Source organism: Lucilia cuprina, chromosome 3 (assembly GCF_022045245.1).
Source record: "Lucilia cuprina isolate Lc7/37 chromosome 3, ASM2204524v1, whole genome shotgun sequence".
In the NCBI taxonomy this organism is placed as follows: Eukaryota; Metazoa; Arthropoda; class Insecta; order Diptera; family Calliphoridae; genus Lucilia; species Lucilia cuprina.
Genome location: NC_060951.1, coordinates 13,248,763 through 13,275,903, shown reverse-complemented (window position 1 = coordinate 13,275,903; position 27,141 = coordinate 13,248,763). Strand labels below are relative to the sequence as shown.

At 29.2% G+C, this 27,141-nt stretch overlaps 2 protein-coding genes across 8 annotated transcripts in view; one reads left to right on the top strand and one right to left on the bottom strand.

Moving 5' to 3' along the window:
• Positions 1-24,781, bottom strand: part of LOC111687923 — a 63,672-nt gene extending 38,891 nt beyond the window's left edge. For 4 of the 7 annotated variants that reach the window (XM_046945355.1, XM_046945357.1, XM_046945354.1 and 1 more), the window contains exons 1-2: positions 23,131-24,510; positions 3,813-4,272 (exon numbers count right to left, since the gene is read on the bottom strand). In XM_046945355.1, the coding sequence (XP_046801311.1) occupies positions 3,813-3,956 (144 nt within the window). In that variant the 5' untranslated portion in view covers positions 3,957-4,272; positions 23,131-24,510. Of the gene's footprint in view, positions 1-3,812; positions 4,273-23,130; positions 24,511-24,682 lie in introns of those variants that run through there. The other 3 variants (XM_046945351.1, XM_046945353.1, XM_046945352.1) reach the window with 3 other exon arrangements.
• On the top strand, positions 15,731-17,610 carry LOC111676368 (pH-sensitive chloride channel 2-like). Its single transcript, XM_023437284.2, has one exon. It carries the CDS (start codon positions 15,900-15,902, stop codon positions 17,583-17,585), a length of 1,686 nt encoding a protein of 561 aa, XP_023293052.2. The 5' UTR covers positions 15,731-15,899; the 3' UTR covers positions 17,586-17,610.
• Positions 24,782-27,141: the final 2,360 nt, after the last annotated feature.

Genomic DNA, 27,141 nt, shown 5'->3' with positions numbered 1-27,141 from the left:
TATATAGTCTAAATCTAGTGCAGTTTAAACACTTAAATTGTTAAAAAAACATTGAGAATCAACATGAGAGAATTTTGTTTGGCATTGAAAATGGATTTAATTGCTGTACTTAGCGGATTTACTTGTGTATAAACGAAATTAGAATCCTTATATAAGATGTTGGTAGGAAACTACAATGAACATATGGATGTAGCTGCAAACATGTTCGTACATATGATGTATTTCAGTTTTAAGTGTATAATTTTAGCCTTATTTTTCGTCATTAGAGTAATTATTTGACGCATGGAAAGTATTGCTTTTAGGAAATGAAGTAAAACATTTAAAACATTTTGTTATCCAATGCCAAATGTGATAACTTCTAACATCAAAACTTCTAAGCCAAATATTTTTTATTTGAAAGTTTGAATTTTTAAAATTTATAGGGCATAGAATCGAAACGGGTCAAAAGCTTGAATAAACGATTATTGTTAATTTCAATGCAGTCCATATGCAATCTAAATACACCCTACACCACACTAATGGGAACGGTATTTAGTTTGTAACACCTGCGTCGATGTAATATGAAATCTGTTCATAAATTAGCCTATTGATATATTGTCAATAAATTAGCCTATTTGACAATATTACAATAATAGGCTCTTTATAAAATGACACTCAATAAATTGTTAAATTGACTATATATTGTTATATTGAGCAGTACATTCATAAATTAAACAAACATCAATCACATGAATATAACTTCTACATTAAAAACTACTATATAACTTATTGCAACTTACTCGCAATGTTGCTTTTTTTTGTTATTTTATGTAAACAAACAAAAAATAGTCATAGAAGTGTATTAAATATGCACAGAACTTGTATATGTGAGAGAGTAATATTTCATACGCTCAAACCTGGTTTACACTGGGAAACTTTAGTTGAGAAACTTTTAATTTTGTGTGTAAGAGAAAGAAATGGTTGATATTTCTTTCTCTTTCTTTCACACACAAAAATCTAAAGTTTTCCAGTGGGAACTAGATCTCAGTAACACTTCTATTTATTTTTTCATGTTTTGGGCACTGAACACTAGGTAGTGAAAAGTCTACAGTCAGTCGGTACTTAACGCTATGAAATATTGAAAAAAATTATTATATTTTAATTTATATTTTAAAAGATTTCTTTAAATATTTTGCAACATAATTTATCTATATGCATTATATAGTAACGTATCTTTGCTTTTTAATCTGCAATATTGAAATAATAAATAATTTAGTTAAAATATTTTGTTCTTGTACCATACGAAAGTTTTTTGTTATTTTTTTCAGTTTTAATTTCAATAACAAAAATTTAATGTCAAAAAAATAAAAAATATTTTTTTCATTTGTAAAAAATAGATTCTTTTCGGGCTATTAAATGTATTTAAATTGTGCAAAAAAATAATAAAATATAACTTTAAGTGATAAAAAATACTTTAAAGTGCTATAAGCCATGAATTTTGGCGACAAAGTTTTAAAGTTTTGAGAGAGAGTGACATTTTTACATGTGTGTTAGAGTTACACAGAATTCGTTTGTGAGAAGAGCGTAACGTTATTGTTGTTAAAAAACGCCGCAGTTTCATTTCTTGGTGTTCAGTGTTATAGGGTTTCATTTAAACGCTTAAGTTTCTCATATTTGTAAACAATGTCAAACGAAATTAAAAATAAATTAAATAAACAAATAATTATGTTCATTCGTAATTCAACTCTGGGTGGATAAAGACCTACGTGCGTCATTGCCATTATCGTTTAAGGGGAATCAGGCCGTCCTTCTTTCGCTGCCTTCGAGAGTTTTGCGTTTCACTGTCGCATTGGTTTAATGTGTGGCGTCGCATAACTGTACCGCGTTACAGTTCTTCGAAATTTCATGCATTAACGATATGCATTCTTTTTGATAACCTAAAAATTTCTTTGATAAATGGTGGAGTACCAAACAAAACTCGTTTAAGATTTTGGTGGAGACCAGTAAACTCATAAGCGGAGTTCGGGAGTTTCAGCTTCCTATACGAAGGTATAGGTCGGATTGGCAGTTCTTGGACGCAAATTATATTTTAATGTGAAAATTCAAGCCCATACATTAAAAATTTATCAATACAAAATGTATTTATTAAATGCACAATGAGACTGTTCAAGTTTGCCAGTCTAAATGGTCGTTTAGGCCTGGTCCACACTAGGAAACTTTTGTTGAGAAACTTTTTCTTAATTCCCTTTTAAAGTTTCCTTAATGACCACACATAGAAACTTTTGTTTCAGAAACTACGTCCCAATAAGCAAAAACCTTTGAAATGATGTAAATATGTATTTGAAAACCTATTCAAATTTCATACATAGCCTTTGAGAACAAATTTGAAAAATTATGTTTTCAAATGGAAAATTATGGCCTTCTCAAACAAAAAGGCAGTTAGAAATCAAACGTATTTTTTAAATGTATTTCAAATTTAAAAAAAGGCTAGAGGTAAGCTTGAAACTAAAAAAAAAAAAATCAAACGTATTTCAAGTATTCTTTATTATTATTTTCATACATATTTCAAACCCTAATTATAATGCTAACTATTGCAAAATTCATATATTTTTTTACATCACCTGAAAATAAAACATTCATACATTTATTTTAGCATATTTTTCTTTTATATCTCCGATTATTTCTCCTATATTTAACGTTTTTTCGCTCCTTTGCTGTAGAAAAAATGTTCTGTTTTTATTTTTCTAAAATAATTTATTTTTTGAAAGAAACTTTTCTAAGTTCAATTCAAACAAAACTTTGAAAATTTTATAAATATCACACATTATATTTTTTTAAACGTTTTTGGAAATTATCATGTTTATTTCAAAGGCTAAACTTTAAAATTTGAAAAAAATTTGGAAAATACATTATTTAGTTAAGAAAATTTTCAAAAATATTCACAGGTTTGAATCGATGTTTATTGGGGTGTTAATTGCATTGATTTGTTGTTGTACGCATGAGAAGAATAAGACCTGGTTCACAGTGGGAAACTTTTGTTGAAAAACTTTTGATTTTGTGTGTGAAAGAAAGAGATGATTGATATTTCTTTCTCATTCTCTCACACACAAAAATCAAAAATTTTCCAGTGCGAACCAGGTCTAACAAAACAAGTTTCCGAGTACGAAAAACTACGTACTGCGAGATTCTTTCTCATGCAAAATCAAAAGTTTCTAGTGTGGACCGGCACTTAAACTTATAAGTGTTGTGCAAATCAATTCTCATACAATTCAATTGCGAGAATGGTAACAGACACAAGTTGCACAGTTTGCGAGGTTTTTGAACGTTTAATTCTGATTATGTTTATTTAATCATAATCCTTTTTTATATTACCGAACAGGACCATCATACTGTCATATACTTGAAGCCTATTTACTTATAATTAATCGGTTTCATTTCTTTCTGTACACGAAAAATTTATCCATCAAAGCAAAATGCATAAGCAATATTTTTAAAATAAGTTGTGAGTTGGAAATAAAACTTTCTAAAGTTGTTTTTGGATAACTTTCATAAACAAGTTTAAATTGGAGATTAGGCATTTGCCAAAAAAAGTAAAAGCGCTATTTTAAGTAACCTCTGAGAGACTAACACACTTATTCACAAACAAAATTTTTATTTTATAAACGGTTTATAAATTTGATTTTATAAAATAAAAATGTTGTTTCTAAATAAGGGGGTAAAAGAAGTACATACAAGTAAGACCGTTATATACGACAAAGCCATATATTATACAACCACAATCAAATTTCAATTTTAAAATAAACACTTATAATAATGTTAATAATTATACTAACCGCATATAATCCTGCTGATGAGCTTGAAGAAGCTGTGGCAGCTGCTCCGGTACTGCCGTAATTAAGTTGAGAATGAAATCCGCTCGAGAGTATCTTTTTGTGTGCTGATGCATGTGCGCGATACGCACTCACACTTAGTTTCATTGTGGTATAAACATAAAATCCAATAACTTGCACATTTGCTGCCAATTATGCAGTTCAGCTCTTTCGACCACATCGATTACTCTCTGTTGACCATTTTGTGGTTTAATGACAATAAAGAATGGACTGCAAGTAGTTTTCATTCGCCCAACAAGTTGTTTATTGTATATAACAGTGGAATATTAATAGGTGCGTTCGTTAGGTTTTTGTTTCAAATGTTTACGAATTGTATCCATATAGTTGTTTCTTTGTAACTAAATGTAAACAGAGATGGTACATTGATTTTAATCAATTGTTAAGGCCTCGACGTTATTTTTTACTATAAATAAATAAAAAAAAAACACAAACGAATAATAAGAAATCTGTGTAGATGTATGTGCAACAGTTTTCATTGTAAGTGTAATGTTTTGTGTACGTAAGTTATATTTCAAAGTTATATCATATGTATTTTTAGAGTTTATTGTATTGTTTTTATTTTACATTGATCAAGAGGATGAAAGAAATATAATTCTTCTTTATTTTCTCTTATGCTAAACTAAAAAGTAGCTAAAGCTGGAGGTCCACACCACGCATTCTAGGCTGTCTCGCATTCTATACGTCTGTCAAAAAAGTAGAATCAACGTATTTATATGTTGAAAGTTACATTACACAAAAACGTAGAATGCCTTGGCGTGTAGAATGCTTAAAGTAGATCTACTTTCTACTTTTATTAGCGTCACACTCGGCGCACGAACATGTCAGCTGATTTTGACATTTTATATTCTTTATTTAATGCGTATTTATCAATTTGAATAAATTAAAATCAGTTTAATGATGAAAAATAAATAAAAGTTGTAGAAAAACGCGAAATAAAACATAAAATTTATGCTTTAAAACAGTCACGAGCAAAACTGAAATTCTAATGCACGCGTGCATAGGCCAAGAAATTCTGCTGACGCTTTGTTGACACACCTACACTATAAGCTTGTGTGTATTAGTGCGTCTGTGTTTTACTAAAATGACCACTTGTTTGTTGCTTTGTTACGATCTCAGAGATCAAAATCAAATCAGTTGCTGTTCAGCTTTTGTAGAAGCAAGATCACGTTGCACAGTGGTATAGGAAAAAAAAGAGGGAAATAATTCGGTAACTTCTAAACGGTTAATCCGATTTTAATGAAATTTGGTATGCACAAAAAGGAGGTGTTGTCGAGTTTAGGTTTTGAATTTGGACCTTATAGGCCAACCAGGGGCCCGGCGGGGGGTCCTCAAATTAGGACACCTCGGCTATGTTAAATTTTTAAAACGATCTAATTTCTTCATTTGAGTTCCGATTTAAAAAAAATTTCGTATATAGAATCTTCTCATCGAGCACTATGTCGTCGTAGCAGTAAATTATCTCTTATAGTTTAGGAGATATTCGCATTTGAAAATTAAAATTTTAAAATTTTTACCGTCCTTACTTTAGTTTTTTGATAATAGCGGGTCCAAATATTCCCGATTTTCGCCATTTTTTTTTATTCGCTTAACAACAAGTCTATATATCAAGCAGTGAAAGAATTATGTAAAAATCATGACTGAGTCCAAAGTTATAGGCATTTTAATTTAAAAAGTTAAAAAAAGGCGATTTTTTGCCATTTTTTTGGGAAAAAAGTATCTTTTTCTTTTTAAGTTATCTAAGAAGTTTCTAAGAAGATGTATATAGAATTTATACTTTTTGAAAAGCTGACTTTACATAAAATACGATAAATGAAACAAAACCTAAAAATTTTTGATACCGAGGGGACCCTATTTTTTATATAAAATTCAATTTTGAGCAAAAATTCTCAAATCGCATAGTCGATATCAAATTATAGTGACCTGTTTTATATGACCCAATATGTTCTTAATCATTTTGTAACGGGTTTCGATAACCCCGCCCCTGGTATGGATATAATAGGCAAAAAACCAAAAAATCCCATTTTTGGGATTTTTTAAAACTTTTTTGGGAATTCCGGGATTTCTAATAAGAAAATTCGAACTTTTTATTTAATTTTAGATTTTGAGTAAAAAAATCTACCTAACTGTAAAATTTCATCAAAAAATATTCATAAATAAAATTTTTATTGCAATTTGAAAAATTTGTATCTTCGCAAAAACTGAATAAAAAACATTTTTTAATTGTTTTTAAAAAAGTATTCCGCGAATTTTTTTAATTTTCAAAAATTATATACAGTTTTGAAAAATAGACAAAATTACCTTTCCATTGATATATAACATGCCTACCTAATGTTTTTTAAGTGACAAATTAATTAGGGAAAACTCAACATCTTTTAGAGAATTTACCTAGTACTATTATTTTCATCCATACATTTGTTAGACATGTTTTACTACCTAAATTTTTATGAATTTTTACAGCCACTTTTTACGATTAATCTTTTATTCTTTATCCCTAAAAAAAAATAACAAGTATTTATTTTATATAAAAATAGTCTTTATTTATTTTTTTTTATAAATTAATATAATTTTGTAAAATAATCGGTATCACAGTAGTCCATATCTAAAAGATAAAGTAAATCTTTAAATTCATGAATATTTTCAAATGCTAACGTTTTGTAGCAAATCCAACGTTTCCTTATAGTAGATAAAACAGGATCAGAAGATAGAATCAGATTATTAAAAATATCTTCATTTTGAGACTGCCTAGAACACTTCCTTGAGCTAAACTGATGAATATGCTTAAAGTCTCTATTCCTCGATTCTTGGGGTTCTTCTGTAACCTCTCCTAAAGGCAGAATATTATGTTCTATGATGACCTTTCCATGACATAATATCTTGTGAACTGTAGGTGTCATTTCTTTCCAGGGATATAATTCCAAAAGTAATTTAGAAACTTTTGTAGAATACTCTCCAAATTTTGTTGCGTTCACTTTATGCTTGCTATTTATCGCCATTAGAATAATATTGACCTTTTGCAGTTAATCCATACTAATTCCGGTTATTTCGGAAGTAGTTTCAAAATGTTTAAAAAAACGTCTAGCGGTATTACCATCGTTTGTGCTTCCATATCCTGTGAGTGGTTTATCAATATTTAATCCCATCCGCTTTTTAAATTCCTCTTGAATTCTTCGTTTCTCACTGGATCTCATTTCCATTAACTCCTTATTGTTATTTGCACTTTTGTTTGCATTTTCCGGTATGCTTCTGTACTTTAAATCATATGCTAAATGTAGAAAATGTTCCAGAAATCGTATGCGAGCATGTAGGGGGGATATTCCAAATTGTAATGTTTCCTCATTTATTGATCTTTGCTTGGAAATATTCGAAAATTCTGATTTTTTATCACCACATATGTAGCAGTACCTGTAATGGCATTTCCAACTTTCCCATCAATCATTGTAAGTTTTAAATCATAGGACATGTTAAACGAATAATTTTCTATTTCGATTGTTATAGGTTCCAAGTTTTTAATTTCTGCTTCAATACGATTTATCAAATCTTGCGTTGTTGTTTTGGATTCCTTTATATACTCAAAGCTTATTGGCCTACAAAAAGCTTTGGATCCTGGAGTCGAATTCTTCCAAATATCATCGAAACTGGTTGATGGAGAATCGCTGTCAGCATACTTTCGAATTCTTAATGGAACTAGCGATGCCATAAATACACTTTTATACTCGGAAGATGATTCACTTGTGTTGATTTGTTTATATTCCGAGAGTGCTGATAATCCATCACATCCCCACTTACAAATGAGTTGAAGATCACAAGAATTTATTTTTTTTAGTTGGTCTGAAGAAAAGTCAGAAGCAATCCTTAAAGCAGTATTTTCGAGTAGAGCGCCGAGTCCAATAACAGCCTTCCGATCAGTTATTTCAATAGGAGGTGGTATAATGCTTTTCTTCTTTTCATTTATTTTGTCATATGATGGTAAAACATCCACTCCTTTTTCAGATAGCGCCTTTCTTAACGTTATGTAGTTATCACGACTTAATCCCAGCTGCAACATAAGCGGAATAGCTTCTTCCTCAGTGAACGTTGTATCAGATGATGGTGTGGGTATACTCTTTACAGTCGTCTTGGTGATGCGGTTGGAAGAATATTTGCAATTTTTATGGCATCCAAAGGCTGTTTTTCTTTTCTTAACATTGCTTTAAAAGTGTCCGAAACTTCTTCGTTAGATAAGTTTTCTAGTGAAGTTGATAACCTTTTCCTCTTAGATTTTGAGCTCAAATCCTCATACTGCTTACAGGGAGCACCAACAGTTGATACGCAAATAGCAACTTCTACACATTCATCCAGCCAATCAGAAAATTTCGATCGAAATTTAGCAATGGAATACCGAACACTCTTCAGTTTTATATCAACTGATTTTATAAAATTTTCAATTTTACATATATCAGTTTTATCCACTTTATTTTTATGTGCAGTTTCAATATATTTCAATAAGAAGTTCACTTTATCTTGAAAAGGAGCTGAAGAGTGTTCAAATAAAATGGAGCACAAATCATTTTTTTTAGTACGATCGCTTAATAAGCCACCTATTAAAGTGACCTATAGGGGTAAAAATCATTACAGTTTAAAAAATAATACCTGAAAATTTTTTAATATATGTAACAAATTTAAGAGTTAACGTTATGGATGAAAATAATAGTGCTAGGTAAATTTTCTAAAAGATGTTGAGTTTTCCCTAATTAATTTGTCACTTAAAAAACATTAGGTAGGCATGTTATATATCAATGGAAAGGTAATTTTGTCTATTTTTCAAAACTGTATATAATTTTTGAAAATTAAAAAATTCGCGGAATACTTTTTTTAAAAAAATTAAAAAATGTTTTTTATTCAGTTTTTGCGAAGATACAAATTTTTCAAATTGCAATAAAAATTTTATTTATGAATATTTTTTGATGAAATTTTACAGTTAGGTAGATTTTTTTACTCAAAATCTAAAATTAAATAAAAAGTTCGAATTTTCTTATTAGAAATCCCGGAATTCCCAAAAAAGTTTTAAAAAATCCCAAAAATGGGATTTTTTGGTTTTTTTGGGCGGGGTTATCGAAACCCGTTACAAAATGATTAAGAACATATTGGGTCATATAAAACAGGTCACTATAATTTGATATCGACTATGCGATTTGAGAATTTTTGCTCAAAATTGAATTTTCTATAAAAAAATAGGGTTTTTTGGATGGACCTGGTCCCCTCGGTATCAAAAATTTTTAGGTTTTGTTTCATTTATCGTATTTTATGTAAAGTCAGCTTTTCAAAAAGTATAAATTCTATATACATCTTCTTAGAAACTTTTTAGATAACTTAAAAAGAAAAAGATACTTTTTTCCCAAAAAAATGGCAAAAAATCGCCTTTTTTAATTTTTTAAATTAAAATGCCTATAACTTTGGACTCAGTCATGATTTTTACATAATTCTTTCACTGCTTGATATATAAACTTGTTGTTAAGCGAATAAAAAAAGAAATGGCGAAAATCGGGAATATTTGGACCCGCTATTATCAAAAAACTAAAAATTTTAATTTTCAAATGCGAATATCTCCTAAACTATAAGAGATAATTTACTGCTATGACGACATTTTTTATAGTGCTCGATGAGGAGATTCTATATACGAAATCGGAACTCAAATGAAGAAATAGGATCGTTTTAAAAATTTAACATAGCCGAGGTGTCCTAATTTGAGGACCCCCCGCCGGGCCCCTGGTTGGCCTATAAGGTCAAAACCTAAACTCGACAACACCTCCTCTTTGTGCGTACCAAATTTCATTAAAATCGGATTAACCGTTTAGAAGTTACCGAATTATTTCCCTCTTTTTTTTTTCCTATACCACTGTGCGTTGCGGATTTTTTTATGCTTATGATTTTTTCTCTTTTATTACACCTAGCAAAATGTTTGATATAAATTGGGAAAATGATTTCTTTTTTATAGAAAACATGGACGGTGAGGCACAATGCGTCCTATGTTTAAAATATATAAGCTATATTCCATATTTGGCACCACATATAACTGTGAGGTGGCATTCTCAAGTATGAAACTGATTTTAAGTAAATTGCGGAATAGGTTAACCGATCAACACATTGGTGACTTATTGCGTATTAAGGAATATAAAGGAAACATTGATTTGGATAGATTAGTTGAACTTTAAATTAAGTTCAGTTAATATCTCGGTAATATCCCTTAAAAGTTCGAAATCCAATAGAAAGTCGTGATTTTCTTAATGATATTTCAGTAGTTTTATTTAATACTACTTTTTAAAAATACTACTACTTTTCATAAATGAAAAACTCTTTCCCTTTATTCCATTTTTGTTTAAAATGCAAAAAAGTTCATGAGTTTTTCTCGTCGTAAAAAGTATTTGCAATAGAAAACAAATTTCAAAACTTTTCTCAGTGTACCACCATTTTGTTATAACGTGCAGTCATCTCTCTGCTGCTTAACGCACTCAAATATACACATGGTGATATGTGTTTGCCCATGACTGCTTTAAAAGCATAGTAGAACACGAACTATACCTAAGTACGCGTAGTGTAGACCTCCGGCTTAAGAGTGAATCGTGTCTTTAAACGCCTTATAACCCCTATAAGAGAAACATTTCTAATTACATTCAACACTGTTTACCAGTCATGAAAATACTGGTGACTAATAGAGTTAAGTACTTAGGGGTAATACTTGACCGGAAATATGGGGACACCAACTGTAGAATATGATAAAAAAATATATAGCGGTGTTATCCAGAAGAATCATATGCATGAAATGGGGTCTATGACACATTGGCTTTATAGGAAGTGTAATTAGACCAATTGTAATTTATGCTTCAATAATCTGATGTACTTCTTTGGACAAAACAGTGTAATATGAAACAAACTACTATATGAATTTTATAATGCTCCTTGAGTATAAGTGGGGTAATGAGCACTACGTTAATTAAAGCTGAAACGTGTCAAAATTTTTTGCGAACTGATCAAAGCAGTTTTTCAGAGTATGCGGATAAAACAGAAAAAGTGATTGGATAATTCTAAGGGCGGGTTTCTTACTCATCAGTTAAACTAGGCTTAACTTGCTGTTAGATTAAAAATCGTTACAAATTTAGGCGGACTTTAATATAATTGTAATTGTGTTTTTCAGTTTTAGATTAAAGCTCAGTTAAATTTGTTAGTATTGCCAAGTTTTCTCTCAAAAACATAAACAATAAACAGCTTTTTTTTGTAAACAATACTTTTGTAAAATGGAAAATTTTGAAAAAATGTTAAATAAAGATTTAAAACAATAATTAATAATACAAAACAAATCAGAAAATTGCAATTTACTTAAAATATTATGTTTTTGTTCTTCCGAAATCATTGTTTTATTGTTTTTGTTGTGTTTTCTCACTTATAACTTGAGTTTAATTGGCAAATTACACTCAGTTAAACTAATATAAGTAGTAAGTTAAGTGATAACTGAACAACACGGAACAGATATTAAACCAGGTTTAACCAAAGAATGAAGATTATCTTTATCAGAAAAACTCGCCCTAAGTCATTTAAATCCAAAAAACAGAGTTTCTTGTTTTTACCAACAAACTTTTTCTTTGACAGCGAGTGCACAATAGGACCTATAGTGTAGTGGCCTACGTGTAGTTCTAACAAGAAATATATATGTACATTATTACCAACTTGTTCACTTGGAAATGTTAATATTAAAGAAAATAAATATTATTAAACAATTTTTGAATACTTAGATATTTTTTTACGAACTTACAAAAACATTTCCTAATATTTTTAATAGTTTAAGTGAAAAACAAAACTCTTAAGACTCTACTTAATAAAGTAGAAATTTTCGAGTGTGTAATTATAACAATGGACAATATAAGATTCGCTGAAAAAGTTTTTTTTAGCTATATAAGCTCTTATTTGATAGCTACGATTGTGCTTTTTTGATTCCATAATGCGAGTTTATACTTCTTGACATTCAAAAATACATTAAAAATAATGCAGTGCATAAAAAGAAACAGAAATTGAATATCCATAAATCAAAATATGATTGGTGTGATAAAAAGTACTTATAATTTTGATGTATTACTGCAACCGGAATATTATTTCTAAAGTTTTAATTATTGAGCGGGTTGAGAGAGATAAATAGAGTGTAAAGATATCAAATTGTTGAGTTCACATAATGCTTTACATACTTATATATGTATATAAACCGATCTTACATTACTCATTACATTTATTTAAACAGAAAATATACCAAATAAAATTTATTCCTGGACTAGTGTGGAAGAAATGATTAATTACGGACCGAATTGGAAAAATAAGGTTAATAATTTTTATATGAATTAAACTTATGTATGTATATTGAAATTTATCGTCAAGTAAAAATTATGAATCGTTTTATTGATTTTCGGAAGTAGACCGTATATGGGAGCTGTGATCAATTATGGACCGATCCATATTTAAGTTGGTTATACGATAAGAAATATTACATATATCTCTGTAATTTATGGATCAATTTTGATGAATAGGAAACGTTTAAACTACTACGATAGATATCTGAGAATTTCCGAAAATTGTTTTCAACATACATATGAACAGATAGACGGACATAATAGACTTCGCTATATATAAGGATCAGAAAGAAATGTTTAAAATCGTTTCCTATTATCAAATTGGACTAATTGAGGTGCAAATTTCGTTCCGATAGGAAAACAACGATTTCAAAATTAGGGTCACTTGTGATCAAATCTGTCGGATAATTATATAGTTGAAATTTCAAAGACTTCGATTTCAAAATTTTTTAAATTTTATAAGGATCCATATAAGGTCGACTTCAGAAAATCACTTTTACGCTCATAACTGGCTAAAAGAAGCATCTTTAGCGATGAAATTCAAAATAAAAACGTTGTAGAGGAACTCAAATTACATTGATAAATATTGTAATTATCCACATAAAGTCCCATTGAGATTTTGAATTGAACGTTTATATCTCACTAAAAGATATATAGAAAAAGTGGTGAAAGTAATTGGAGCTCCAGTATTTATACAAAAAGTCTACCAATACATTCTAAGAGTTAGGTACCGAATGAGAACTACTTTAGGTACCAACGGACAAGCCCCACTTTGTTTATATTCAAATAAAATTAATAAAAAGGAAAACAAAATTAACGATTTTTCATACATTTAATTATAAATTTGTTAAAAAAATACAATTTGATTTTAAAATTAAATAGAAGCTTTTCAAAATCTGGCCCAAAAAGGCAATCGATGTTGTAGCGTTGTATGTCAGCAGCTGCTACAATAGTCATAACAATGTTGTTGGTATTTTCTATGCAAAAGTTCTATACAACTTTTACGACAATTTTTCATATGTTTTTCGAATGTCGTGAGAAAATTCAGTGTTGTCAATTGTTTATTTCATCATATAAATAAAAAATTCAATCGAAAAAATAAAATTTTATTAAAAACTGTTTATTAATTAATTTAAAATGTGGAATAATGAAAATAATAGAATTTGCTCGTTTAATTAGTTTAATATTATTTGTTTTTTTTTTTACTTTTGACATTAATTGTTTTTTTATTGTGAATATAAACTTACGACTTGCTACAAAAATTTGTTCACAATCACTGTTATTATACTTTAGTAGATACAATATACAACTTGATTGTGAATTGAACAATTGTATGTTATGTTGTTATAAATAACCATTATATGTTGTTCTATGTCTATTGGTACAACAAGAAAACATCTTTAGCCACACACCTCACATTTATGCGTCAATAAAATGAGTTGAAATAATTCTCATTTGGTTTATAGCATTAAATGTACAAGTATTTAACTGTGTATGGAATAATGTAGTTATGTTTTTGTAATTGAAATTAAATTTGTAAATTCTCTCATGTATTGTAATTTTTTACTTTTTTATGTAAATTATGATTATATTAAATCATAATATAGTCATGTATAACAAACAATATTATAGTAAATATTATATATTATGATAAAATATTTCAATTGCATTTTAAAATTGTTAAAACAACCATAATATATTTAGACTACAATCATAATTTTAACCATAATATGTTGTTCTTAGAACACGGTTACCACAACCATGTTTTTTTCTCTGCGTGTACATACTCGTAAATGCATGTATCTAACTTCAGATCATTTTATTAATACAGTTTTTAATTTAAGCTCAAATACATTTTGTTATTTATTAATATTTATTTTTTAAGTTGTATATTTCTTTCACTGATACAAGGAATTAAAAAATTTATAAATTTCCCAAAATTGTAAACTACGGACATATGTATAATCAAAAATTTATGAGCTATTCTACATTATCACAATATAGTTTTATTGCTTTATAAATCTTTAAATTTTTATTAGGTAAAAAAGAATGTTTCCAAAAAAAAAAGGAAAAAATTAGGGGAAGTTAAGATCATAATTAACAAAATAGATTAAACGATATTTTTTTATCAAATATCATAAATTGTTGGAAATTGTCTTTAAACTAATAAGTAATTCATATATAATTCTTTTTTGTCATTTATATGCATTAAACACGACCTTCAAAAATACATATGTTTTGAAAAAATCTGTTATTTCTATTTGGATATTATCTTAGACCAAAGAATACGCATAAATTTCTTTGACGAGTTTATTAAAAGGTTGATCGTTAAATAATTTTACAGATTTTATAAGATGTGACTCCAGTGCAGTTGACGTCATGGCGTTTTTTTTTTTTTTTTGGTAATATGTACCGATAAATTACAGCCACCCAAGAAAATTATATTTTTTAGGAACAAGTCTACTAGGTATGTATAATATACAAACGCGTTTGTCTAATGTTATTATTACTTAGGTATTATTTTTACCAACGATCAAAAGTTTTGCTCTATCTATCACAATTTTAGACACAAGTAAATATTGATATTTCATGAAAAGACAAAAGCTTGATAACAATTTTAAAATTGGTTACCTTTTGCTGCTACGATTAAATTTAAACATTTTGATTTATCTACCAGATAACAATACACATTAAAATATATTAAATTAAATAAAGCGAATAACTATAAAATAAAATTTATATTTATATATTATTAATATTAAATTATCATTAGTCACAAGTGGCTCTTGTTACCCTACATAGGTATATACATGTGTATGTGCTGATCACATCTTTTATACAGTAATTCTGCGTTAGGGAACTTCCGATTATTTTATCCAAACAACTTTCAAATGAACATTTGATGATTTGAAAATAAAATTGTTAAACGTGAGTTTTTATGTGGCTCAGGTCAGAATAAAGTTATGAACCTGTCAAAACAAAACAATAACAGCATATTCTTAATCACTTTCAATGACAGTTTTAAAGAAATGAACTAATTTCAAAACAATTATGAAATGAAATCTCCTGTATCGTCAATAGAAGTGAAATTTTTTGTTTACCTGTAATAATTCCCAACGATGGGACATTTGTTATTCATTTACAACAGGCGATTTTGTTCGCAGGTGAAATATGTTTGGTCAAAAAAGTACGAGATCGAAAAGGAAATATATTTCATGAAAATTTTGATTGGCGAATAGGAGTGAATAATATAAATACCTAATTATCATTATTAAAATAACAATATAATAACTACAGTTAGTAGCAGCTAACGAATTCGTCATTGTAGATCAAGTCTCAAGAACTTTATAACATGTACACATACTACGTATGTATATATGAGTATGCGGACAGATAGCTAAGTAACTCAACTAAATATTGTATCGTAAATAAAACTAGAACATTCATTCAAGCAAATTTTCCAACAAAAAATAATCAAGTAGCAAGTTCATAAACAGTATGAAAAATCTTTGCGATCCGAGTACAACGAACTTAAATATTTCTTATACCTAACGGTTATACGAGTACAAACGTCACTTTTCTAAAATAACACCTTCTAAAGGTGGCGGTGTTAGTGCAAAGAAAATTAAGAATAATAAGAAAAAAATAAATAATAAATATGAATATTTATTTTGTGATTGCATTCTTAACAGCGTGTTACATCGGAGAATCTTTAACTTTAGCATCTGGTCTAAATGAAAACGGTATAAATAGTGCTGGAGCAGCAGCTACAGTAGTGTCAGCTGCAACAGCAGCTATATTGGCAACAGATAAACAAGATGTTAGTGATCTCAATGACGACAGAGTACATGTTTCGCTGTCGGGCAAGTTAAATTCTGTATCGTTAAATAATAGCAACACATTTAATGTTTTATCAGATTTAAATGTTACAAAATTTTCGGATGACACTTGTCCCTCTATGGATGATGCTGACGAATTGACACAAACTCAATTAATAAATCGTTTGACTGCACCTTGTCGTTATGATCGATTAGAGCGTCCTCCTGTTGTTGTTAACGGCACTTCATCTGAAACACCCGTCAATGTTTATGTGCGTGTGTATATATACGTTCTTAAAAATTTAGATTCCAGCGATTTGCAGTTCCAAATGCATGGTCTCATTCAGATGCGTTTTAAAGATCCGCGTCTGGCATTTTCCAAGTATGCACCCTCTAGAACTCAATCAATACTGGGAGAATCTTCATTGCGTGGTCTTATTTGGGTGCCCCACATTTTTCTGGCCAACGAACATGACTCTAGTGTACTCGGCACTAACGAGAAAGATATACTCACTGCCATTAGTCCTGATGGTACTGTGATAATATCAGCCCGTGTTCAGGCCACTCTATATTGTTGGATGAAATTGCAAAAGTTTCCTTTTGATGAACAGCTTTGTCCCACGATTCTCGAGAGCTGGATGTATAATTCATCAGAACTTCTTCTAAAATGGGAACAAAATGATCCGGTGGCATTTGATCCCAAAATGCATTTAACTGAATATGCGCTACAGAATGTTTGGAAAAACGAGTCAATTATCAATGCCGATTTAGATGATTTACGTCACGGAGCCTTTGCGGGCAACTACAGTTCACTATCGTTTACTGTTCATTTAACACGGGAAGTGGGATACTATATCATGGATTATTTCCTGCCTTCCATAATGATCGTAGCCATATCATGGGTATCATTTTGGTTGCAGGCTGACCAAACACCCGCACGCACTACTCTTGGCTGCACAACTCTACTCTCATTTATTACTCTGGCCTCATCTCAAGAAAAAAATTTGCCAAAAGTTAGTTACATAAAAATTTCGGAAGTTTGGTTTCTCGCCTGTACTTGCTTTATATTTGGCAGTCTTGTGGAATTTGCCTTTGTCAATACAATTTGGCGTCGCAAACATAGTGTTGAAGTAAAGAAAGTTAAAAGTAAATATATTTTAAAATCAACACTAACACCACGCATGAAACGACATAAAATGATGGACAATGTTAACTGTGATAATCTAGCCACTACAAAACACGGATGTGAACGATATCTGTCGGTGATCGAGTCCCCAGTCATTATAACAGTGGATGATGAAACAACAAATAAATTTAAATCTTCGGAGTCGATCGCAACTACGCCTTCACTTAGTGTAGATGAGTGTGAAAATGAAAAGGAGAAAAAGTATCCGACAAATAATTCCTGGTCGACAATGACACCGCACGAAGTCTCTTTGTGGATAGATAGAAAAGCCCGCTTTGTATTCCCGCTCGCATTCATTATATTTAATGCATTTTTCTGGACTTTTGTCTATTGTTTGTAAAAATAAAGTAAAAATGTCTTTACAATTGTTTTAATTTATAAGTAAAATAAGTAATAGCTGTGATTTTTTACTCCGTTCATGGGAAATGTTATACAAATCATTTTATGTGGGGGAATATCGAAAAGTGCGAAATAAATCTGTGATTTCTTAAATGTCTAAGTTGAGTCTAAAGTTTTCATTAAGACTAATCGATCGTGTTCATAAAGTAGAAAAAATCGTGTATGTGAATAATTAACTTAATTTAATTAACTTGTTACATAATTATTACCTTTAAAGCTACATAGCTAGAACTTTTGGTGTTGTCAGAGAAAAGAGAAACTGTCAGTTCAGCGATTGTAATAAAACCTTATTGTCAGACAATAAATTATCTGTTGTCAGAAATATTGTATGACAAATGTTGTTAGATCCTTTTTAAGCTGCAATAGAAATAATTTATGTAATTTCATTGGTGCCAATGTCAGTTGCATAAGTTTTGCACATTTGACAATAAAAATTGTCAAACAATTATTCTACAACGATCTGTCAATAGCAACGTAATGCATTAACAAGATTGTTAGATGTCAAACAATATTGTTGTTTTACAATATACTGACAAAACTGTTTTTGACAACGTTGCAAGACGTATGAAATGTTCACATTTATCTAGATTTATTTTTAAAAGAAGATTTGATTAAAAGTCATCACTGTAGCCCAAAAATTAACTAGGGACAGTTAGTATGTATATAGTTGGTTTATACTAGTAGGAATTTTTATACAAATACTTTTTCGTATTAAGTAAATATGGCGGCACCTTAAATGTAAAAGCTTTTTTCTGTAATTGTCACTTAAGTGTCAAATTCAAATTCTTTGCAATTGATTACATATGTTTCTTTGTATGCACTTTAAATAATACGATTTAATCCCTTTTAAGTTTTACAAAACTATGTTCAAATACATCCATACATTTCCTATATATTCAATACATATAACAGGCAAATGTTTATTTAATGTACATACAACATACAAATTTACTTTAGAATTTTTATAATGAAAAGTGTACACTTTATTTATAGAACTTAAAGTTTTCAACAATGTTTTGATAGCAACTATTATATTTGCAATTTCATCATCAATTGAAATGGATTCGGCAAATTGATAAGAAATAAAAAAATACTATTTCGCTAAAAAATTCAATAATTTTGGAATGGCTTCCGAGATCATGTAACTGCAGCTGATAGCTATGCAATGACAAAAAAGAATTAACTTAATTAGTATCAAATGTTTTTAAAACCTTGCAACCTTCGAATTCGAAAATAGATATAATCTTATTTGTAGTGTTATTAGCACTACGTCAACCATAGCTTTGAAACATACATATGTATGTAGGGAAGAAGGGGGACCATAACCACTTTTTTTTGAGGCGGCCTCAAATTAAAACTGCAATACATATTCTTAATTTTTTTCTTAGTTCGGATACTTAGATATGTTGGCCTTAATTTTATTCCCTTCAATTTTTGCTAAGTCATCCTCATGTACATATTTTTTTAACTTTTACACACTGACCAAAACGGCGATACCGCCCCATCCATGGGGTAAATGTCATTAGTAAAATAAAAGAAAAAATAAAAACTTATTTTGCTGTTTTATACCTTAATTCATTAAACAAAGTTTAATAAACCAGATAAAAAAATTTTAACAAATTATTACTGATTTTTTCTATATTGTAACCAAATTTTGTTCTACATCACAAGCATTACATATATTTGACGAATGAGCCCCACGGGCAGTTCTGGGGCTTAGTTTCAAATTTTTCGGACTTCAAATTATATTATCGAAAATATTATTATGTCTTATTGTTCACTATTATTGACGTTCTAATACTGACCAATATATATTTTCTATCACAAAAACTAAAAAAGTTCACACAGTGAAAAAGGCATAAAAACCAAAAAATTTAAATTGACTTTTGGATTGAAAATTGTTTACTACATCAAAATACATGTTCTCACAAATTTTTCCGATTTTATTGACATGAAAAAAATTCGATTTTATTGATATGAAATTCAAATTGGCATAACAAAAAATTAGTAATTTCCGCAATTCAGATAGTCCTCAAAAGCAACATAATGAACAATATCTGGCGGTAAAGTCATAATAATGTTTAGATATAAATCGTGTAGTTAGTTAGTTAGTTAGTTAGTTAGTTAGTTAGTTTGAAAAGAGGACGTATACACATCAAATCCGAATAAATACACCTAGGCCTCTATCGGGCCTGTTGTGCGCTCCTTAACCAGTGCCACGGGTGGGAATCGAACCCACCACCTCCGGTCTACCAGACTAGAACACTAACCACTAACCTACCGGAGGCCACTATAAATCGTATAAAGAAATTACTTTTTTATAGCAACAATAATTTATATGTTATTTAGTTTTTTGTCTTTCCTGTAATTTTTTTTCAGTGTTGTTGTTACGCCCTTTTGCATTTCAGTTGACGATTTGTAAGTCATTATTGGACTCATTCTATATGATGCAGTTGGCATATAATAGTCGTTAAAAAGTAAAATCAATGTTTTTTCTGGATATTTTCACATTTTTAAAAGACGCTTAAAATTATTCAATTGTTTTAAAATTGATCAATTGCATATTACACCGCCCGACAAATTTTTAATATAGATATCAAAGTATACTTTTATAAAGGTTTGATGTGCGTTGAATCAGAATTAGAATTTCTCCATCACATTTGGCATTCGAAATATCGTGTTCTGAAGCGCCAGGATAACTTTATTTATAAAATGTTGTTTACCATCTGAAAGTAAATTCTATCAGCTTTAAAATAAAGACTTAACATCAAACATACGTTTCATATCCCTTCTTCGAAATACAACAGATGTTTAAAAGTAGGACGATATTTCTCGGAATAATCAGCAGAATCATTTGATCTGCTGATTATTCAATCTGCAATTGAAAGAAGAACTCCAGCTTATCCCCAATCTTATCATCAATTAGCTTTATAGCAGAAAAATGTGAAAGACTTTTGTGCAGCTTTATTTATTCATTTATTTTATTTTGGAACTGAACAACGAATTTGTGATTAGTGATATTATGTCTAGGAATTATACTAGACTCAACATTACCATGAAAACCTTACATACAACACAGTGTTAAGAAGACGACCGTTCGCCTTTTATAACTTTCGTAAGATGTTTGGAACTCAGTCCGAACAAAGATAAATGGATCTATATAGCTATAGCGTCTATTCATAAATGCTTAATAAAGTTATTGAAGGTTTATTGTGCGTAATAAACCCAAAATAAGCGATTAATATCTTTATGAATATACCCCTTATTCATTAAAAACTGTATTGCACATCCTGCATATCTGCTTGCAGCGCAGTTAGGCTTTTCTGGAAGTTAGAGATCAAGAACAAGCTAAGATTATAAATCCAATCTTGAATCTTGTGGGGTAATATAGACGCCATACAATTTTTTTTTATCTCTAACGATGTTTGAATAGAAACTTCGTTAGGTTTTATAAGATTTTTTTCTACAATAGATGGAATAACTTAAGCCAATGTAAAGGAGGAATAAAGCAGTAATAACTTCACAGTTAATTCATATCTAACTTTGGTGATATATTTGGGTATAAACTTAATGACATCTTGAGATTACAGGCAGGATCTAATACTTCATCTGACGAGGAAATCTACATAAGTAAAAGCTCATTTTAAAGGCCTTTTACATGACATGTGAGCAACATGAAAAAAGTCGGAAAACCCTAAAAAAGTATTTTATAATTTTACCCAGCTTACCATTGACCCCAGGACAAAAATTTTAGGAAACAGGATGAACAAAACTGCACGCAGAGATTTTTTCTCTGCGGTAACCATAATCTAAGAGCAACATATTATGGTTAGAATTATGGCTAAAGTTAAAACATATTATGATCATTTTTAGTATAATAATCTACCATATTATGATTAAATATAGTCCAAATATTTCATCATAATATAGTTTTATTAATCATAATGTGATATTGTAGCATCATATTGTAGTTTCAAGCAACCACATTTTGGTTTCATGTAGTCATATAATGGCTTCACGTAATCATATTATTGTTTGAAGTAACCATATTATGGTTACAAGTAGTCACATGTCTTCAAGTAACCATGTTATGGTTACATATTAAACATAATATGGTAAATTTAATGTGCTCGGCGTAAAATGTAATTATTTGTTAATTTTCTTTTAAACAAACACAAAACTTTCAAGCACTGATATTCTCAAAAACACATGATGCCAATATAAACACAATATAATTTTTTTAATTTTTAATTTTTTATGTACGCTATTTTATTTATTTATATTGTTTCCTGTTATATTTTTAGATATTATTTATTTTTCACAATTATTTTAACACTGCGTTTGTTTAACAATTAATTTAATCCGATCTAGTACGGATAAACCATACAACTGATAGAAAAATGGCGATACCAAAATATTTTTAATAGTAAACGTATTTTACTTATATCTTAAACATTATATGGATAAACGTATAAAATCCTACCATTTAATGGTTATTTGATAGTTTAAATGATTCTAAATAATATAATATGTTTAAATAATTATCATTGTTTAGTTGTTGTAAAAATAATTATTTTTCAGAGAATCATTCTTAAATTTATAATTGTCATAAACATATAAATGTTTTCAGTAACTAAAATATTGATGAAGTTCAATAAAAATAACAATTGTTTGGTTATGATTACAAAATATTGTTACAAAAAACATAGCATAGTTGTCCTTACCATGCCGAACCATGTTTTTTCTCTACGTGTGGCAACATCAGAATCAGTATTGTTTGTTCTTTATACAAACATTATGGTGGCTCGTGGAAAACTCTTTTGTGAGAATACCTTTTAGGGCACTGGCACACGTTCAATATATATTAATCAATATGGATCATTTTAATAGGTTGATAAATACCTCGGTATGCTACACGTTCAATATTTGTGCTACACGGGTCGTACGATGATAACAAGAATGCCGCGAAAACTCCAAATTCATACAAATTTAGAACAAATTTATTACCTTTTATATTATTATTAACATTTAAGAAAAAACAAAAGTTTTTTATTTATTTTTCCGAATTTTACAAATGTATCATGCTACACGTTTAATATTTATCACGTGATCCATTATAAATGTTGATAAGAATTTTGGATTTCAGAAAATTGAGATTTTATGTGATATGGGACACGATCCGTCTATACACATCACAATATAGCAAATATCACGATATATATTGAACGTGTGACACTGCCCTTAAACGCAGAGTATTAATGTAATATAAATGTGAGAAAAATAAAAATACTTTTTGGGAAAGGGCGGTTAATGTTTAATACTTCCCAAATGTATTAAATGGTTGTGATTTGTTTCTTTTATTTTAGGTTAGAACATTTGTTTTAATAGAAATGTGGTCTAATATAATAAATGGGACACTGCTAACTAATTACATGTATCTAGAATCTAGATAAATTTTACAAGTTTCCATTGTTTTTATCACTTACTGTTTAATCGAATAATTTCGGCATTCAATAACACATAATGTCACTCATATAACCGCCAGTACATACATGCATATACATCTGTATATGTATAGTTGGATTTACATACATATATATGAATGTATGTATGTGTATGTATGTATATATAAATGTATTTGTATATATGTGTAGTATTTAAATAATTCCGGCTCTTATACACCAAGTATTATTCGTTATATAATATTTTCTTTGTTTTATTTTTTTAAATATTTTCAATTAAACTAAGGAATTTGTTTTTACTTGATTTTTGCACCAAAATATAATATTTACTTCTTATTATATAATAAACTATTGAAGAACCTTTTACTAACATTAAATAAGGAAGTATCATAATAAAATAATAAATACTAATCGTAGAGAATAATTAAGGAAAATCGATTGTTTTCTTGATGGAAAGAGTAAATTGTTCATTTATAAATACGAATTAATTATTTATATAGAAATATGTGGTTTTAACTAAATTCAAATACAATAATCACGGACACTAAACTTTGAAATTCACAGTAAACACTTAGATACATACACACACACTGTGACACACTTATACATTCAGACACTCTCCTATATGTATGTTATTATGTACATATATAACACTAGTGAATGAAATGTATCTTTTATTTCTTGCTCTTTATCGTTTTATATATATATTTTTTTCCTTTTATGCTTTAATTTTTTCTTACTTCTTTATCATATTCGTTTTATTGTCCTCTATTTTTTTCTTTTCTTTGTTTATTAGTTGACAAAACTAGACTTTGGGTGGGTACAAATCAATTTTTTTCCTTTCTTTCTTTGATTTGGTATTGATTTGTAACTTAATTGTGATTTTAGTTTCAATTTATTATCACCTGCAGAGTAAATTGGCATTTAGCACTAACGTAAAACACACTTACACTTTTAATTTGTTTGGGAGTTAATTGATGTTGAGTTAATTAAACAGAAAAACGAGAATAAATTAATAATCATACTTTTGGGTATTTTAATATATTTTTTTATATCCGTTTCCTTTTTTCTTTCCTTTGGTGGAACGAACGAAACACACTCTTGCAACGATTATAAATAAATGACCCTTCTTTATGTGAATTTAAGTATGTGGATATAGATAGATACACTTTTATATATTTTTACTAGAGAACTACAGATATAAATTTCTTGTTATTATTTTTTTACTTTGTAATTTTTTCCCGTATTAACATGATGTGTAATTGAATGACCCACTTTATGTATACAAAAACATAGAAACATACATGCATGCATAGCTATGTGTGTATTTATACTATGTAATTGTATATGTATGTGTAAATTATTTCACATTAAATATGTATGTTTTAGTATTCATGTGAAAAATGTATATATAATTTTTTTCATTATGTTTTTTTGTTTTAACTTTTTTATTTGTTTTTTGTAACTTTTTAAATATTTATATTTTATATTATTAAATTATTTTATTAAATATGTGTATTACTATATGCCATATATCTTTGTGTATGTACTTAGGTATATTAATAAAAGTATATACTTTTTATTTCTTTTTTTATAATAACTATGTGGAACTTTAAATTTCTTTGAAATCCACACTTGTCTGTGTATAGTTTGGCACTGATTGTTAGCTTATCAAACTTAACTCGAGCACTGACATCTCGAAATCAGGATATACAATAAGTTTGCTCAACGCGTTTCTCGTTTCCTTACAATGGTTATAGTATCTTTTTTTATTTTACTCTACTACACACTAACTACATATGTATATAAAGAAGACAACACTGCATAAGTATGTACACGTTTCAGAGAATGAAAGAGAGATACAGAGAGAGAGTGTGAATTAGAGATTTTTAGAACAAATTGTGTATACAAAAATCTAGGGATGAAAATATTGTTATAATTAGTACCTTTTTTGGTACAATTTAATCAAAAAGAATAACAATAATTCGAATACTGTCTATAGTATCAGACAGACGACAAACCATTCGGAAACGTCTTCGAACTTAAAATATCATTTAGTCAATGTTTGTGTATCGGCAAACCGTTGTTTAAGTTTTCAATTTTCTTATGAAATTTTAAGGTTTAAATACGTTGGTCTTATTCATTTATTCAGAAGAAGCTTCTCGTATTCTTCACATTGGGGTCACCCCAAATAATTAATGTTGCCCTACCCTCAGTTTTATTAATCCAAATACAGTATGCTATTCTATTGTTCTTGCTTTCAAGTCAGCCCTCGTTGCATCCAACGGTTTTATATTCATTAGATTAACATATCTCAGTCCAATACCATTTCATCTTTATTGCCTTTCTTTGCTGGCGTCACATTCAATCCAATCCATTTCGACTTTCGCCAGGTTCGCTTGTGTTATTATTAGATACACGACAATACATACATACATCTATCGGTTTTCCCCAACTCGGTTTGTCTTCCAGTTTAGAGCTATCCAGATTCCAGTAAGATTTCGCTCTAATGTTTTGCTTAACCACGATCTCAAGTCAATGACAGGTAGGAAATGTCGGGTATTTTACCCGAAATTTCCATATAGGATCGGATACATCTGGTGTGTGATGAAGAGTCTTGTAACCACATTTGGTCAAATCTCCCAAATTAAAAATGTGGTTGACGAACCCGACATTTTCCATTTCCGATATAGGATCGGGCACATCTGGTGTGTGTAAGTATACATTGATGAAGAGTCTTTTAACCACATTTGGCAAGTCTCCCAAATTAAACATATATCCTGTGAGCTTGGCACCATTTATACCCAAGCAACATGTAGGCTGAACGCGCTTTAATGGTGCAATAATATGTTACAGTTTTTGTCGAAAAGTCAAAATGTTTAAAATTACGAAACTATAGTTTTGAAATATGGTATCATTAATGGATACAATAAAATGTTACAGTGTTTACTCACAGGCTAAACAATTTCTTAAGATTTTTAGACCAAGTGACATCCGGTTTTAGAGATATCGCTTCAATAATTTTGAAAAACATCGTTTTGGTCATATTTGACACATTTTAGGTGACGATATGTACATAATACATACATTATAAAACATAAATAATGGTCTTATGCAGAGAGATAATTATGTACAAATGTGTTGTTCTCTATAAGTGAAATGAATCTGTCTCTTTATGGCTACTTTGCGATGCGCATAAATTCTCCGACAAAACAGCAATAATAACAAAAACTAGCACGTGATGGCATTTTATTTTCCATTGTAGCAAAGAGATATGTAAGTAATTAAAGCATTTGACAAAGTCATTCTCATTGTTTTGCTTTCATTATAAGAATATTATGATTTCCATTAATCTATCTAAGTATGTATGTATGTACTTCTGTTACTCCAATGGTATTTTCTAGGAGACAATCAATCTGGTATTTAAACACTTACATACTTTATTATTTATTATATCAATTAAAACACAATCTAAATTAAAAGAAAAAAAAAACAATTTAATTTAAAAATACGTTGACTTTTCTCACTTTTATACAGTAATAAAAATCAACACTCATAGCACATGTACAATGTACAAAATACATACATATATTTGTATGTATGCAAGTACATTTATATCTCAGTTTTTGCGGAAATAAAATTACAATAAATGTAACGGACAAACAAACGTGCCAATTGAATTATAAAATGGCATTTTGCTGACAAATCAAGTGTCATGATTATCAGTGTTGCCAATGTTAGGAAACAATCAAGTAATATAATACCCCATTTAGAAACACTCGTAAGTGATCATCCATCAAATACATGCCAAATATATTCTTTCGAGTCTGTGCCGTTAAAAAAGTTTGAACAGATATCAACATAAACATATCTCCTGGACCAGATGATTTACCGACACTGCTCTTGAAGCATTTTATACCATGCCGGCAAATTTCCTGCATGCTGGAAGATTGCTAATGTAACCCCAATTTCTAAAATGGGAGAGGCTAATAACCCTGAAAGTAAAGTGATGGCTCAAGGCGTTTGATAGAGTGT

Coding starts and splice junctions, on each gene's coding strand:
- LOC111676368 (XM_023437284.2), top strand. CDS start 15,900: ATGAATATTTATTTTGTGATTGCATTCTTAACAGCGTGTTACATCGGA.